The sequence below is a fragment of the Hypomesus nipponensis genome, chromosome 5 (genome assembly GCF_054491055.1).
Source record: "Hypomesus nipponensis isolate SF chromosome 5, ASM5449105v1, whole genome shotgun sequence".
NCBI classification, from domain to species: domain Eukaryota; kingdom Metazoa; phylum Chordata; class Actinopteri; order Osmeriformes; family Osmeridae; genus Hypomesus; species Hypomesus nipponensis.
This window is the reverse complement of record NC_140365.1, coordinates 11,741,087-11,754,459: the sequence shown is the minus strand read 5'-3', so window position 1 is coordinate 11,754,459 and position 13,373 is coordinate 11,741,087. Positions and strand designations below refer to the sequence as shown.

General features: G+C 44.9%; 1 protein-coding gene across 2 annotated transcripts in view; it reads left to right on the top strand.

Annotated features, from left to right (window-relative positions):
* Positions 1-10,882, top strand: part of rasa4 (RAS p21 protein activator 4) — a 62,447-nt gene extending 51,565 nt beyond the window's left edge. The window contains exons 16-21 of one of the 2 annotated variants that reach the window (XM_084698043.1): positions 1,951-2,123; positions 2,481-2,618; positions 8,146-8,281; positions 8,597-8,717; positions 8,819-8,877; positions 9,114-10,882. In XM_084698043.1, coding sequence (XP_084554169.1) covers positions 1,951-2,123; positions 2,481-2,618; positions 8,146-8,281; positions 8,597-8,717; positions 8,819-8,877; positions 9,114-9,241 — 755 coding nt within the window. In that variant the 3' untranslated portion in view covers positions 9,242-10,882. Of the gene's footprint in view, positions 1-1,950; positions 2,124-2,480; positions 2,619-8,145; positions 8,282-8,596; positions 8,718-8,818; positions 8,878-9,113 lie in introns of those variants that run through there. The other variant, XM_084698044.1, reaches the window with a different exon arrangement.
* Positions 10,883-13,373: the final 2,491 nt, after the last annotated feature.

Here is a 13,373-nt window from a genome sequence, read left to right as displayed (position 1 = left end):
TGTTTTGGCTAGGTTCAGCTGGAAGTGGTGCTTGGTCATCCAGGCGGAGATGTCTGTGAGGCAGACCTCGATCCTACTTGAGATCCCCAGATCAGTCAGGGGGAACGACAGGTACAGCTACGTGTTGTCAGCATAGCAGTGGTAGGAGAAGCCATGGGAGGTGATGATTGGTCCAAGTGAGGTGGTGTACAGAGAGAAGAGGAGGGGTCCAAGGACGGAGCCCTGTGGGACACCAGTGGAGAGCTGGTGGGGGCCCAACACTTTGCCTTCCCAGGAGACTTGGTAGGATCTTTCCGAAAGGTAGGAAGAGATCCACTGAAGTGCAGTGCCAGTGATACCCATCTCAGAGAGTCTGGCGACCAGGATTTGATGGTTAACTGTATCAAATACTGCAGAGAGGTCCAGCAGAAAGATGACGGATGACCTCGAAGCCGCTCTGGCAAACTGGAGGGCAGTGGTGACTGACAGGAAGGCGGCTTCTGTGGAGTGGCCAGTCTTGAAGCCCGATTGGTTGGGGTCAAGCAGGTTGTTCTGAGAGAGAAAGTTGGATGGGGGAGGGGTGGGGATGAGGGGTTAAGAAGGGTGGAGAAGGTAGAGAAAAGTTTGTGAGGGTTTGAGGCAGAGTTCATTTTGTTCAGAAAGTAGTGGGGTTTAGCATCAGTTATGTGGGCAGAGAAGGATTTGAGGAGGGAGTGATACTTATCAAGGTCCAGACCGTCTTTAGACTTGCGCCATCTCCTCTTAGCTGCCAGAAGGATTGACCGTTTTTCACGAATAAGATCTGTGAGCCACGGGCAGGAGGGAGAAGATCGCGCAGGCCTGGTTGACAGGGGACAGAGAGTCAAGTGATGCAGTTAATGTGGATAGCAGGGTGTTAGTGGCCGTGTCTGTGGGGTGGGACATGAACTCGTCAATGAGAGGGAGGGAGGATGTGACAATGGAGGAGAAATGGGAAGGAGATAGGGAGCAGAGGTTGCGGCGGGAAGTTACGAGGGTAGGGGAGGGTAGTAGGGGTTGGAGGGAGAGAGACAGAGAATTGGATGAAGGAGTGATCAGAAATGTGTAGTTGGGATACAGAGGTTAAGTCAGTGATACAGTTACGTGTCAGGATGAGGTTGAGTTGGTTTCCTGCCTTGTGGGTCGCCGGTGTGTTCAGCAGCTTCAGGTTGAAGGAAGTCATAAGAGACTTGAACTCGACGGTCTGCGTTCCTTCGAGGTGGATGTTGAAGTCCCAAAGGAGTATCAGCGGTGTTCCATCATCCGGGAGGACGCTGAGGAGCATGTCCAGCTCCTCCACAAAGTCAGTTAGTGGCCCTAGTGGGCGATAGAGGACAACTAAAAATGCTTTGAAAGGATCAGTTGGCATCACATAATGGTGTTGAAATTATTTGGCAGTAACAGAAAGTGGGGTGTATGTGTATTTAATATGTGGTTGCCCGGTTGGGCGAGGTGAGTGAGAGAACGAGTGGTTGACTGAGAGAGCAGCTGGAGTTGCAGTGTTGTCTGGGCGGATCCATGTCTCTGTCAGCGCAAGTGCGTGCAGAGAAGCATGGGATGTAAATGACGGGATGAAGTCTGCTTTATTCACAGCAGACCGGCAGTTCAAGAGCTTTATAGAAAGAGAGAGGGCAGGTAGAGAAGATCTGGATAGGTTGCTAAGATTAGAAGTTGAACGTATATACTTTGTGACATATCTATGTCTGCGAGTGGTGTAATGAGCGGGAATGCTAAAGAAACACATGCTAGCTAAGAATAAGTTCTAGGTGGATTAGAATACAAATGGGTTGATACTGAAGAGGTGATCCGCGTCGTCGGCCATCCTCTGATCTAGTTCATTATTTAGTTATGCTGTTTATGTATTCATGTTACATAGGATCAGATGAAATCGAGCCATACTAGCTTTAGTTCCAAGTCATGTTTTGCTAATTGTGTGGTGTGTGTTTATCTCAGACCTCTTTCTCAAGGAGAGGATGAGTCTCAAGTATGGCTCCATGGAGAAGGGAGGCTACCTGCTTCTCCACAGGACCAAAGATAAGAGCTTGCTGATGGCCTCACCCTTCAAGAAGTACTTTGTCACTCTCAACAAAGACATACTGTCCTACTCCAGGACACAGCACTCCAAGGTGACAGATTCCATCTGCTGGGGAAAAAACGAATTATTGTTGAAAGGCGTATTATTGTGAAACCAGGTGAAGGTATCCGTTACGTACCTGAAGCTATGCTACTGGGTAGATTGGCAGTATTGAGAGTTAAAAGAAGAAGTCTGTGGCCCCTTTCGCATGTTTTTTTTGCTCCCAGGGGGAAAATTTCTTTCCAGACATTGAGATTTGTTTCCAGACATTCAGTGGAAGCTACAGGCGTAGAAATGCTACTCACAATGCAAAAGACACAACCCCTCCCTTGCCAACTGCTGTGATTTTACGTTACCACGTTTCATGTCATCTGTGTCTTTTTTTTCTTTCTTTCCCGTTCCGTAACAGAAGAGCTCCTTCATCTCCCTGTCCAAGATCCGAGCTGTGGAGAAGGTGGAGGAGAAAAGCTTTGGCAGTGCTAACGTCATGCAGATCATCTCCAGTGAGGATAGCAGACAGATAGAGACCCTGTACTTGGACTGTAAGGTCAGAGGCTGCGCAAGACTATCTCCCCAGGCACACTAGTCTATTGTGTTAGATTTGTGAAAAGTTGAGAGCAAGTAGATTATTTGACACTCGCAGATATGAACTTTTCACTCATAAAATATATTAAGTACTCCCACACAAATTCAACAACCGAGAGTTGTACAGATAACTTCAAGTGAGCACCTGACACACACCTGACACGCTGGAAGATTAGATACATGCTTAGGAGCTTCAGGAAGTGTCAAGCCACGGGAATAAGGATAACAATGTATTTATTCAATAAAAGTACAATTTTGTGAACAGAATCCTTTCTCAAGTAGAGACATGGCTAGTGTTTGCTGACCATGGTAGTGTTTAACAGTGTTCAACTCGGTTAAAAGCAGTAGGCCTACATCTTACACGGCAGAAAGAAAAATATTTATTTCAGGTCATCTGCAATTCCCAGTGTTCCATTCCAATCAGCCCTTGGCCCAGCAGCAGCTTGGGTAGGCCTGGTTGCATAGTGAAACCCAGCTGCAAGGTTGCTACCAGAAAGTGACCTGAGAACGAGTTGGGCCTTTGGGACATCATAGATGATCTGTTAAGTATAAAGACAACCGTCTGTGAATGTGAAGGACAGCCGATGAACCTATATTTTGGTCACCATGGCATGTATTTCACTCTAAACTTTTCTAGATCTTTACAAGGAAAATGACTGTTCAACAAATTGGCATCACAGTTGAGGGTTGAGGCTTCCTGAACAAAATGTTATGAAAGTTGAGTTACTGGGCCGCAGAGCCATAGAAAAAGATGCATATTGGCAGTTTACTTCCATAACAGATTCAAATAAGAAAAATATATTTTTTTGTTTAGCACTTAGCACTACCTTAGTAGCTATAACAGCGTAGTTGTCGTACTGTGGTGTAATTGACTGAATTTCATTTATTTCATTTTCATTTATATAGCACACTTTTAAAACAACAACAGTATCATTTAGCCTTTTAAAATCTATTGTGATGAACTGACTAGGTCAGAAAGGAACAAACGTCCAGGCATAAGATGAAGTTCCTGAGTTGACGTTTATTAACCAAACGGTACACAGGCTACTAGTAAGCCAAACAACTGTTTGGCCCTAGCCCACGGTAAATAAAAGAAAGGTAGCCCACAAAACAATAGTGACCGTATCTTGTGAAACCCAGACGTAACAGAAAGAACAGACGCTAAACCTGGTCCTAACTTCGAATGCTCCATCCCCCCAGCCCAACCACCCTCCTCCATGCCCCTTCGCCAACCACTGGATGCCCGGCATCCGAACATTCTCGGCATTCCCGTGATTAGCAGACAGCAAGTTGATTGGCATGTCGGACCACGTGAACACTACTGGTAAACAACCAACTAACAGCCTAACATATAACACGTCTTTCGGTGTGGGTCGCTACACTGTTTTTACTTTAACTGCTAAGATTCCTTGATGAGATGCCTTATCAATCTATTAACGTTACAAAAGATGAACACTGCGGTCAAATAGCTACCCTGTTTGCTATTGTATAATGCCTGGTTGAAATGCGTATTTCAGTGTAGGCCATGATCTTGTAACTTAAAGGCTGGTAGTTGATTGAAGATAATAATGGGGATGTTTGAGATTGAGATTGGACTCAAATGTGGGTAATTGGATGTGTAGGCCTACATGTTGTGTTTGCTTAGGGTTCACTTCAAACATTAAAAGAAAGGGTGAGATAGCAGACTTATTCAAAAAGCTGAGCAAACGGGTTCAGATGGAAATAGACCCCAGTCCTTGCACCACCCCAAGACCTCAGAGCAGCCCCCTCCCCGAGGCTACAGGCACCAGGTCAGAGCATAATAGGCAGTCAGTCACATGCCAAGTTTAGCTTGTGTTTGTAGGCCACACATGTAAGCCTACACAAAAGTTTTTTTCCAATTAAGCCTCACTTTAAATTTTGGTTGTTAAGTGTTCTTGTTTTGATGGCTGTGGCATTTTTTTGTGTGAGTATACACTAATAGTTATGTTTTAATGTAAAAGATTCATCAAAGGGTCAACATCTAACCTGGTTAGACCCAGATTATATATTTATAAAAACAGACGGACAAAAGTCTCTCCAGTTTGTGAGTACAGCGTGTGTAAGAAAGAAATGAGTTGCAATTCAGATGTGGACATAGTTTATTCATAGTAAATGTAGAATTTGATTAAAGTAACCCTAGTGGACCATAGTAGGCCACACTGAAGAACTTAGGCATAAGTGAATTGTAATTTCTACTTCTAATCAGCAATCATATGCAGGGGTGCCGCCAGGAATTTTGGGCCCCATGAAAAAGAAAATTTGTATTTATATTTTTTTTATCATTTCTATTCGTTTTTCTATTTGTTGGGGCCCCTGTCAGTAAGGGGCCCTTAGAATCGTCCTAACTTTTCCCCCCTATATGGCGCCCCTGATCATATGAATAATGCTTAGATGCCAGGCTAAGGTTACACACACATTTTCAGTCTTGGTCTGTTGACCCCCTGAAGTATCCATGGCCACCACATATATAAAAGTCTGGTTCCGCCACTGCGTGGTTCAGACGGGGTCAAAGGACGGCAACTTAGCATGCAAAGTTGGCGGTAATTACATGTGGTCGACACACGGGGGCGTCTTAATACATGCCCACTAGGCCTTCCATACGGCTCCTGGTAAGCCTTAAATTGTCCCTTTCCGCCCGCCATACACACAAGCTGATAGGTGCGTTCGACATCGACTGCGTCTGCATGAAACGACTGGCGAGAGTTGCCGCTTGCAGTCGGGGAGGAGTTAAAAACGCCTCCTTAAAGTTGGACATTCCCGTGTTTCGTGGTTTGTTGCGTTGATGTCAGTCATGGACGATCAAGTGCTGTTTGCTTACTTTATCGCTGACAAACTGCATGGTTGCGAATTTAATTGTTTTCGTAGGCTATTAGAACAACCAGTGCACTGATATTTGTCATTTTATGTACTGGCCAAACTCAGATTGATAATACAACCAGAATTCAATTAAACGTAGTCTTTCCGTTACTGAAGAGGCAGACTAAAACTCTTTCTTCATCAAATATTTAATTCAATTAAACAGTTTGGTCCGGATTTGAGCATTGGCGAAACCGATCAGTGTCAGAATAAATAAAAATATGAGCGAAAGCGATCAGAGTTTTACTAACCATATCTAACTTCGGTTTCGATGTATCAACCTCGTTAAAGCTCGGTCGATACGTTAAAGCCTCAGTTTAATATTTCCCGGCATGACCTCACTCTCAGTAAGTAGCTAACCTTAGTCATCCTAGATCAAGAATGCTAGCAACGCCACCAGTGTAATTTTACAACAATAATTTTACAGCACGAGACATAAAACTTGAACAACAAATCGAATTGGTTACCTGCAGAATGGGTCATCAAATATATAATTAATTAGCATCGGCATGAATGTGGTCCGCTAAGACAAAATACACTCCACATTCCGTCAGACCAACGCAAATGTGCTTCAAGGTCAAACGAAAATAACAAATCAAATAAAAGTTAAACTACAATTCTAAATATCACAAGAATGCGATTTATATGATGGCTTATGATGACAATACAACAACCAGAAAAGAAAAGAGTATACCGCGGTTGAAACGGTATAGCCAAATCTCTCCCGGTAGACACATTTCTACCGTCGCACGGTATATAGGCTACCGTCATAGCCTACCGCCCAGCCCTATAATCAGGCCAGGTACAGTGTAATGTAGTCAGTACAAAAAAATACACATCTAGGATAAGTCAAGAAAGCAGGATCCTGGAATTTGATTGAGTGTGCATATTGTTATCTTTTTATTTTCTTCACTTCGGTGAAATAACGGGCACTCGGTGCTTTTAATGATTAACACAACAATCACAGACCTTAAAGTGTGAAAAGGTCTTCGAAGCCGAATAACTGGCGGGGCTTTCATGGTTTATCAACGTTCAGATACGCGTATCTTCAACTATTTTCAGATTTCAATGACACATCATTTGAAAAATTTACAATCTGCAAGCTAGTCACAATCTGTAAAAACAGAGAAATTAGTTGTCCGACAACCGCCCATTTTCATTGGAGCGTGTCACATATGTTGCTAGTGAAAAACAATATCTGCGAGTGTGAAATAATCACTGGCCCTCGACAGTTGACATCAATTTGACGCCATAATAATCTGTGTGCCACACACACACACACACACACAAATTCCCGTAAAATAATGTAGGCCTAGCATATTTTTTCAGAACTGCCGGACAGTTGGGTAGTAGGCCTAGACGCAGTGTTGGGAAGGATACTTTCAAAATGTATTTAGTTACAGAATACATGCCCAAAATTTTTATTCTGAATACTTGGATTACTTCCACATCGAATGGCATTTTATAAGTTTAGGAATGCGGCCATCAAATCCAGCTAGATGTATCCGACTCCAATACGGATTTGGACGGATTTGATTACTCTTTTGATTCTATAGTACTCAGAAGGCTGTGGGTGCTGAAAACAATTCACCGCCAGAACAGTGGGTGGAGCAACGTTTTTGAACCTTAGAGAAACCTGCCCCATGACGTCTTTGTGTGGTAGTCTTCAATTGTTTATTTACCCCCTCCCGACTTTCCTCACACATCTCTGTATGCCCTCAAAGATGGGTTGTAGAGGTTCTCATACCTCCGGACCTCTTCAACCAGGTGCTCTATAATGCTGTTCTCCATCTTATTTGATGTTATTTGAAATGTGAGGTCCGGAGATGTGAGATTCCGGAAATTGTCATTCGGAAATAATGTTGTTAGCGGACCAATCACAGCCAAGGGGTATCCATAAAATGTGGACGATAATTAGGAAAATCAGGAGGTGCACGCAGAGCTCTCCGAGTGGCTCAGAGGGCACGGAGAGGAGTTCCTCGTCGGAGAGGGCGTTCCCTGTGTCCGTCTCCGTAAAAACTGAGAAGTATAAATTGCCCTTTACACATCGGAAAGGGCGTTCCCTGTGTCCGTCTCTGTGAAAACGGAGTAGTATAAATTTCGCTTAAGGAGAACCCTCGTATGTGTCTCTTAAAAACTACTACTTTGGCCAACCATGGTACGCGAGTTTGCATCCCCCGTGCATGTGATGTCCATGCATTGGCTTAGCCAATAGCATTGCAGAAGGAAAGAATGAGAGGCAATGACAAGGAAGCGATAGATAGTTGTGTTCGTACAGTGTAGAAACCAGATGAAGTTCTGGGAAATGCATGGAGTTGCCTTAATTTATTTATAGAGTGAATACACTCGTGAACCAGAAGTATCGTAATCTAATCCATTGATTTCAACAATGTAACTGTATTCAAATACAAATCAAATACAAACTATTTAAATTGTAAGTGTAATGGAATACAGTTACTCATAATTTGTATTCTGAATACGTAACGCCGGTAAATTTATTCCGTTACTCCCCAACACTGAGTAGACAACATATGTTGATTGTTTAAGTGTCGTAATCAATCTGAGTTTAAACTCTGGCCAGCGCCCCTGATCTAATCTGTGTTTCACTATAGAGTGTGAACGAATTGAATCAGTGGCTGTCGGCTCTGAGGAAAGCCTGCTGCCACAATACTGACACTATGAGCTGCTACCACCCAGGGATCTACAAAGGGGATCGTTGGAGCTGCTGCCACCAGAAGGACAAAGCAGGTACTGCAGGACTCAGGGACAAGCCCTTGCCACATTTTACATTGTCATTAATCAGTGCTTCGCCCATGATTGTCTTATAGACAGGGGCGCCACCAGGAATTTTGGGCCCCATGAAAAAGAAAACATATATTTATATTTTTGATGATTTCTATTCGTTTTTCTATTTTGGGGGGCCCCTGTCAGTTAGGGGCCCTTAGAATCGTCCTAGCTTTCCCCCCCTATACGGCGCCCCTGCTTATAGATTGTAAATAATTTGGGATATATTTGTTGGTCTATGGTGATAAGTAATCTGTACTTGCCTGTTTTTCCATCCAGACCCAGGGTGTGACAAAACCAAGCATGGGGTGACATTGCAGGAGTGGTACGACCCCCTTGATCCAGATCTGGAATCCCAGCTCATCTACCGACACCTCATTGGAGTCAGGCAGGCAATGAGGTGACTCACACATTACCAACTGTGGAACAAAATGAATTGAAATGTTGATGAGACTTTCATGTCATTTTGCTTATTCTGTGTATGTGTTGACTTTCGTGCAGGGACAAACACCTGGAGATGAAGCTACAGAATGATGATGATGATTGTCAAACTGTGGAGGGTAGGGGAATATTATGTTTGTTTTTGCCAATTACTTTATGTAAATTATGTATTGATCGATGTTCATCTCACTTGGTTATTCAATGAATTACAGCCCCCTTAATATTTTATTTATATTCCGTATGCTTGTAAATCAGAAGATCGATGTCAGGAATACTGGAAATTGGTTGTCTAGAAGTGAACTGTTACACCTCAGATCACATCTTGGTCTGATTGTACCATTCCCTTCTCCTTCAGATGACAAGAAACTGGACGGGGTCACAAGGTTTTTCCATGTCCTCCAAGACTTGCAGGATTCTCACACTGCTGTAGAGGAGGAGGAAAAGTCCAAGAATAAAAACCTTCTCCTGGAACTACAGACATAACCAGGGGCGAATCAGAAAAATATTAATGGGGTGGCAAGAGGGTGGCAGGAGATTTCGAGGGGTGGCACCCCCGTGGCAGAAGTATATATGCTCATTTAATCGCAGTCATTTTAATCAATGTTTATTTGGAATCAAAGTTTATTTGGAATGCCCCCAAATTAAGACTCAAAAATATAAGGCTACATTATTATGGCACATTATTAAAGCCTTAAATCAAAGATATTGAGGAAACACTGAACTAAAATTTCAAAAGTGTTTTCATTGATTTATTGGCTAATCCATAATAAACTGTATCATCAAACCAAAGTTTGGACAACTTGGCCGGCTAGTAGTAGAAGAATGTGCTACAAGTTTGAAGTTTGTATGGTCCATGTTGACAAATGTTGAAGAAACACTGAAAATGGTGTGTATTCAAATGGCTGCTAGATTCTTTCGGCATCCAGGCTGTCTACTCTTTTACCCCGGTCCCTAAATATGACACGGAGCCTGAACAGAGGTACAAATATAAATGTCTGTTGAATCTCGAATATAAACTGATTTCACCTCGGTCTCAGTCGGCGCAGTGGGGAGGGTGGTTTGAGTCGTCGAGTGCTGCATTCACTTGCAGTGGGATATTAGCAGGCCCAAAATTCGCGAGCGATTTACGTTTCACGAAAACCCGCGGAATTTCAAATAGAATGCATTGGTCTGAGGCAAAACTTAAATAAGCTTGTCAACTCATTGTCTGTATTCTTTTCCAAATGTTTAACCTGTAAACAGAGACCATTTCCACAAGTGTAGGTAGTAACCTAGGTCTTTGATAGCAATCAAAGGAAGTCTGTCAACCCGTAAACTGATACAGTAACGTTTACCTTAGACTATAGCCAATATTAAAACGTTCAGAATGCTCAGATTCAGCCCTGAAGAATTGACACGGAAACTCTTATCAACCAAAATTACAGGAATAGACAGGGACAGTGAGTGTTCAGGCGATCTCTATAGGAATGGATCAATACTTTGCTGCAAAGTCTCAACATTCAATCGACCATAGCCTATTCCACGTCAAACTGTTGTGGAACATCTTCGGTCGCTCCGACAAAAGAATAGGAAGACTATCGTCATTCTGCAGTTTTTTAGTCTGAATAACCGCAGAAAATGTAGGGCTGATTTCAGCTGTCAGCTGATTTTCTTGGGCTTAGAAATTCGCTCTCGCGAGTGGGTAGGGGGAGTTGAGTCATGTAGTGCTGCATTCACTTGCAGTGGGAAATTAGAAATTCGCTGTGGCAAATGTCCATCTCGGCGGAGTGGGGAAGGGGGGGGTGGTAGGGAAGCAAATCGTGACCAAAATTCAAATCAAAATGCATTTCCAGAAATGCATTTTCATTTTAAGAGTGTGGCTGCATTATTTGACTCATAAATTAAATTAGTAATCAATCATCCAATTTGCATTTTAATTTTCTTCTTTAAGACTGCTCATTCTTTCACTTAATTAAAATGAAAACGAAAAAGACATTTGAAATTCGTCGTCGTCGTCATCTGCCGCTTGTCCGGGGATCGGGTCGCGGGGGCAACGACCTAAGCAGGGAGGCCCAGGCTTCCCTCTCCCCGGCCACTTCCACCACCTCTTCCTGAGGGACCCCGAGGCGTTCCCAAGCCAGCCGAGTGACATAGTCCCTCCAGCGTGTCCTGGAGCCTCTTCCCAGTGGGACGTGCCCGGAACACCTCACCAGGGAAGCGTCCAGGAGACATCCTAATCAGATGCCCGAGCCACCTCAGCTGGCTCCTCTCGACGCGGAGGAGCAGCGGTTCTACTCTGAGCCTCTCCCGGATGACCGAGCTTCTCACCCTCTCTCTAAGGGAGAGCCCGGACACCCTGCGGAGAAAGCTCATTTTGGCCGCTTGTATTCGCAATCTCGTTCTTTCGGTCACTACCCATAGTTCGTGACCATAGGTGAGGGTAGGAACGTAGATCGACTGGTAAATAGAGAGCTTCGCCTTTCGACTCAGCTCCTTCTTCACCACGACGGACCGATGCAGAGCCCGCATCACTGCGGACGCCGCACCGATCGGCCTGTCGACCTCGCGCTCCATTCTTCCCTCACTCGTGAACAAGACCCCGAGATACTTGAACTCCTCCACTTGGTTCAGGATCTCCTCCCCGACCTGGAGATGGCACTCCACCCTTTTCCGGTCGATAACCATGGCCTCAGATTTGGAGGTGCTGATTCGCATCCCAGCCGCTTCACATTCGGTTGCGAACCGCTCCAGTGAGAGCTGAAGGTCACGGCCCGATGAAGCCAACAGGACCACATCATCTGCAAAAAGCAGCGACCCGATCCTGAGGTCACCAAACCGGACCCCCTCAACACCCTGGCTGCGCCTAGAAATCCTGTCCATATAGGTAATGAACAGAATCGGTGACATAGGGCAGCCCTGGCGGAGTCCAGCCCTCACAGGAAACAAGTTGGACTTACTACCGGCAATGCGGACCAAACTCTGGCACCGGTCGTACAGGGACCGGACAGCCCCGATCAGGGAATCCGGTACCCCGTACTCTCGGAGCACCCCCCACATGAGCCCCTGAGGGACACGGTCGAACGCCTTTTCCAAATCCACAAAACATGTGTAGACTGGTTGGGCGAACTCCCATGTACCCTCCAGGACTCCGCGGAGGGTGTAGAGCTGGTCCACTGTTCCACGGCCAGGACGAAAACCACATTGCTCCTCCTGAATCCGAGGTTCGACAATCCGGCGGACCCTCCTCTCCAGGACCCCTGAATAGACTTTCCCAGGGAGGCTGAGGTTTGATCCCCCTAAAGTTGGAGCACACCCTCCGGTCCCCCTTTTTAAAGAGGGGAACCACCACCCCGGTCTGCCAGTCCAGAGGCACTGTCCCCGATGTCCACGCGATGTTGCAGAGTCGTGTCAACCAAAACAGCCCTACAACATCCAGAGCCTTAAGGAACTTCGGGCGGACCTCGTCCACCCCAGGGGCCCTGCCACCGCAGAGCTTTTCAACCACCTCGGCGACCTCGGCCCAAGAGATAGAAGGGCCCCCCCCGATGTTCCCAGACTCTGCCTCCACGTCGGAAAGGTGTTGGTGGAATTAAGGAGGTCTTCGAAGTATTCCTTCCACCGATCCAGGACGTCCCCCGTCGAAGTCAGCAGCGCACCGTCCCCACCGTATACAGTGTGGACAGAGCACTGCTTCCCCCTCCTGAGTCGCCGGATGGTGGTCCAGAACCTTTTTGAAGCCGTTCGGAAGTCATTCTCCATGGCCTCGCGGAACTCCTCCCATGCCCGGGTTTTTGCCTCCGCGACCGCCAAAGCCGCGTTCCGCTGGGCCTGCCGGGACACATCAGCTGCCTCAGGAGTCCTACCAGCCAATAAAGCCCGATAGGCCTCCTTCTTCAGCTTGACGGCATCCCTCACCTCCGGAGTCCACCACCGGGTCCGAGGGTTACCGCCGCGACATGCACCGACCGCCTTGTGGCCGCAGCTCCGATCAGCCGCTTCAACAATGGAGGCCCGGAACATTGAAAAAATTTGACATTTGAAATTTAATTTTCAAAATAGTCCCCAGCAAATAGATACCAAAATTCAATTTGAAATGTAAAATTTTTAAATGCATTTCCAGAAAGGCATTTTCATTTTAAGAACATGGCTGCAAAATCGTGACCACAATTCAAATGCATTTCCAGAAATGTATTTTCATTTTCAAGAACGTGGCTGCAAAATCGTGACCACAATTCAAGTGAAAATGCATTTCCAGAAATGCATTTTCATTTTAAGAACGTGGCTGCAAAATCGTGACCACAATTCAAATTCAAATGCATTTCCAGAAATGCATTTTCATTTTAAGAATGTGGCTGCATTATTTGACTCAAAATTAGTAACTTACTAAAGATTCGTTCATTTTACTGAACGAGATTCAAAGAACCGAATCAGTAAAATGAACCGAACTTCCCATCACTAGTTCAGACAAAATCTGAATTTCCGCAATCTGAATTTCAGCAATCTGAATTTCAAGAATCTTTGTATTTTTGGATGAAAATAATTCAGTTTTATTAAATTCGGCATACAAATAATTCGGATATTATATATTCAACAGTAAAATATTTCAGTTTTATGAAATTTGACACACAAATATTTC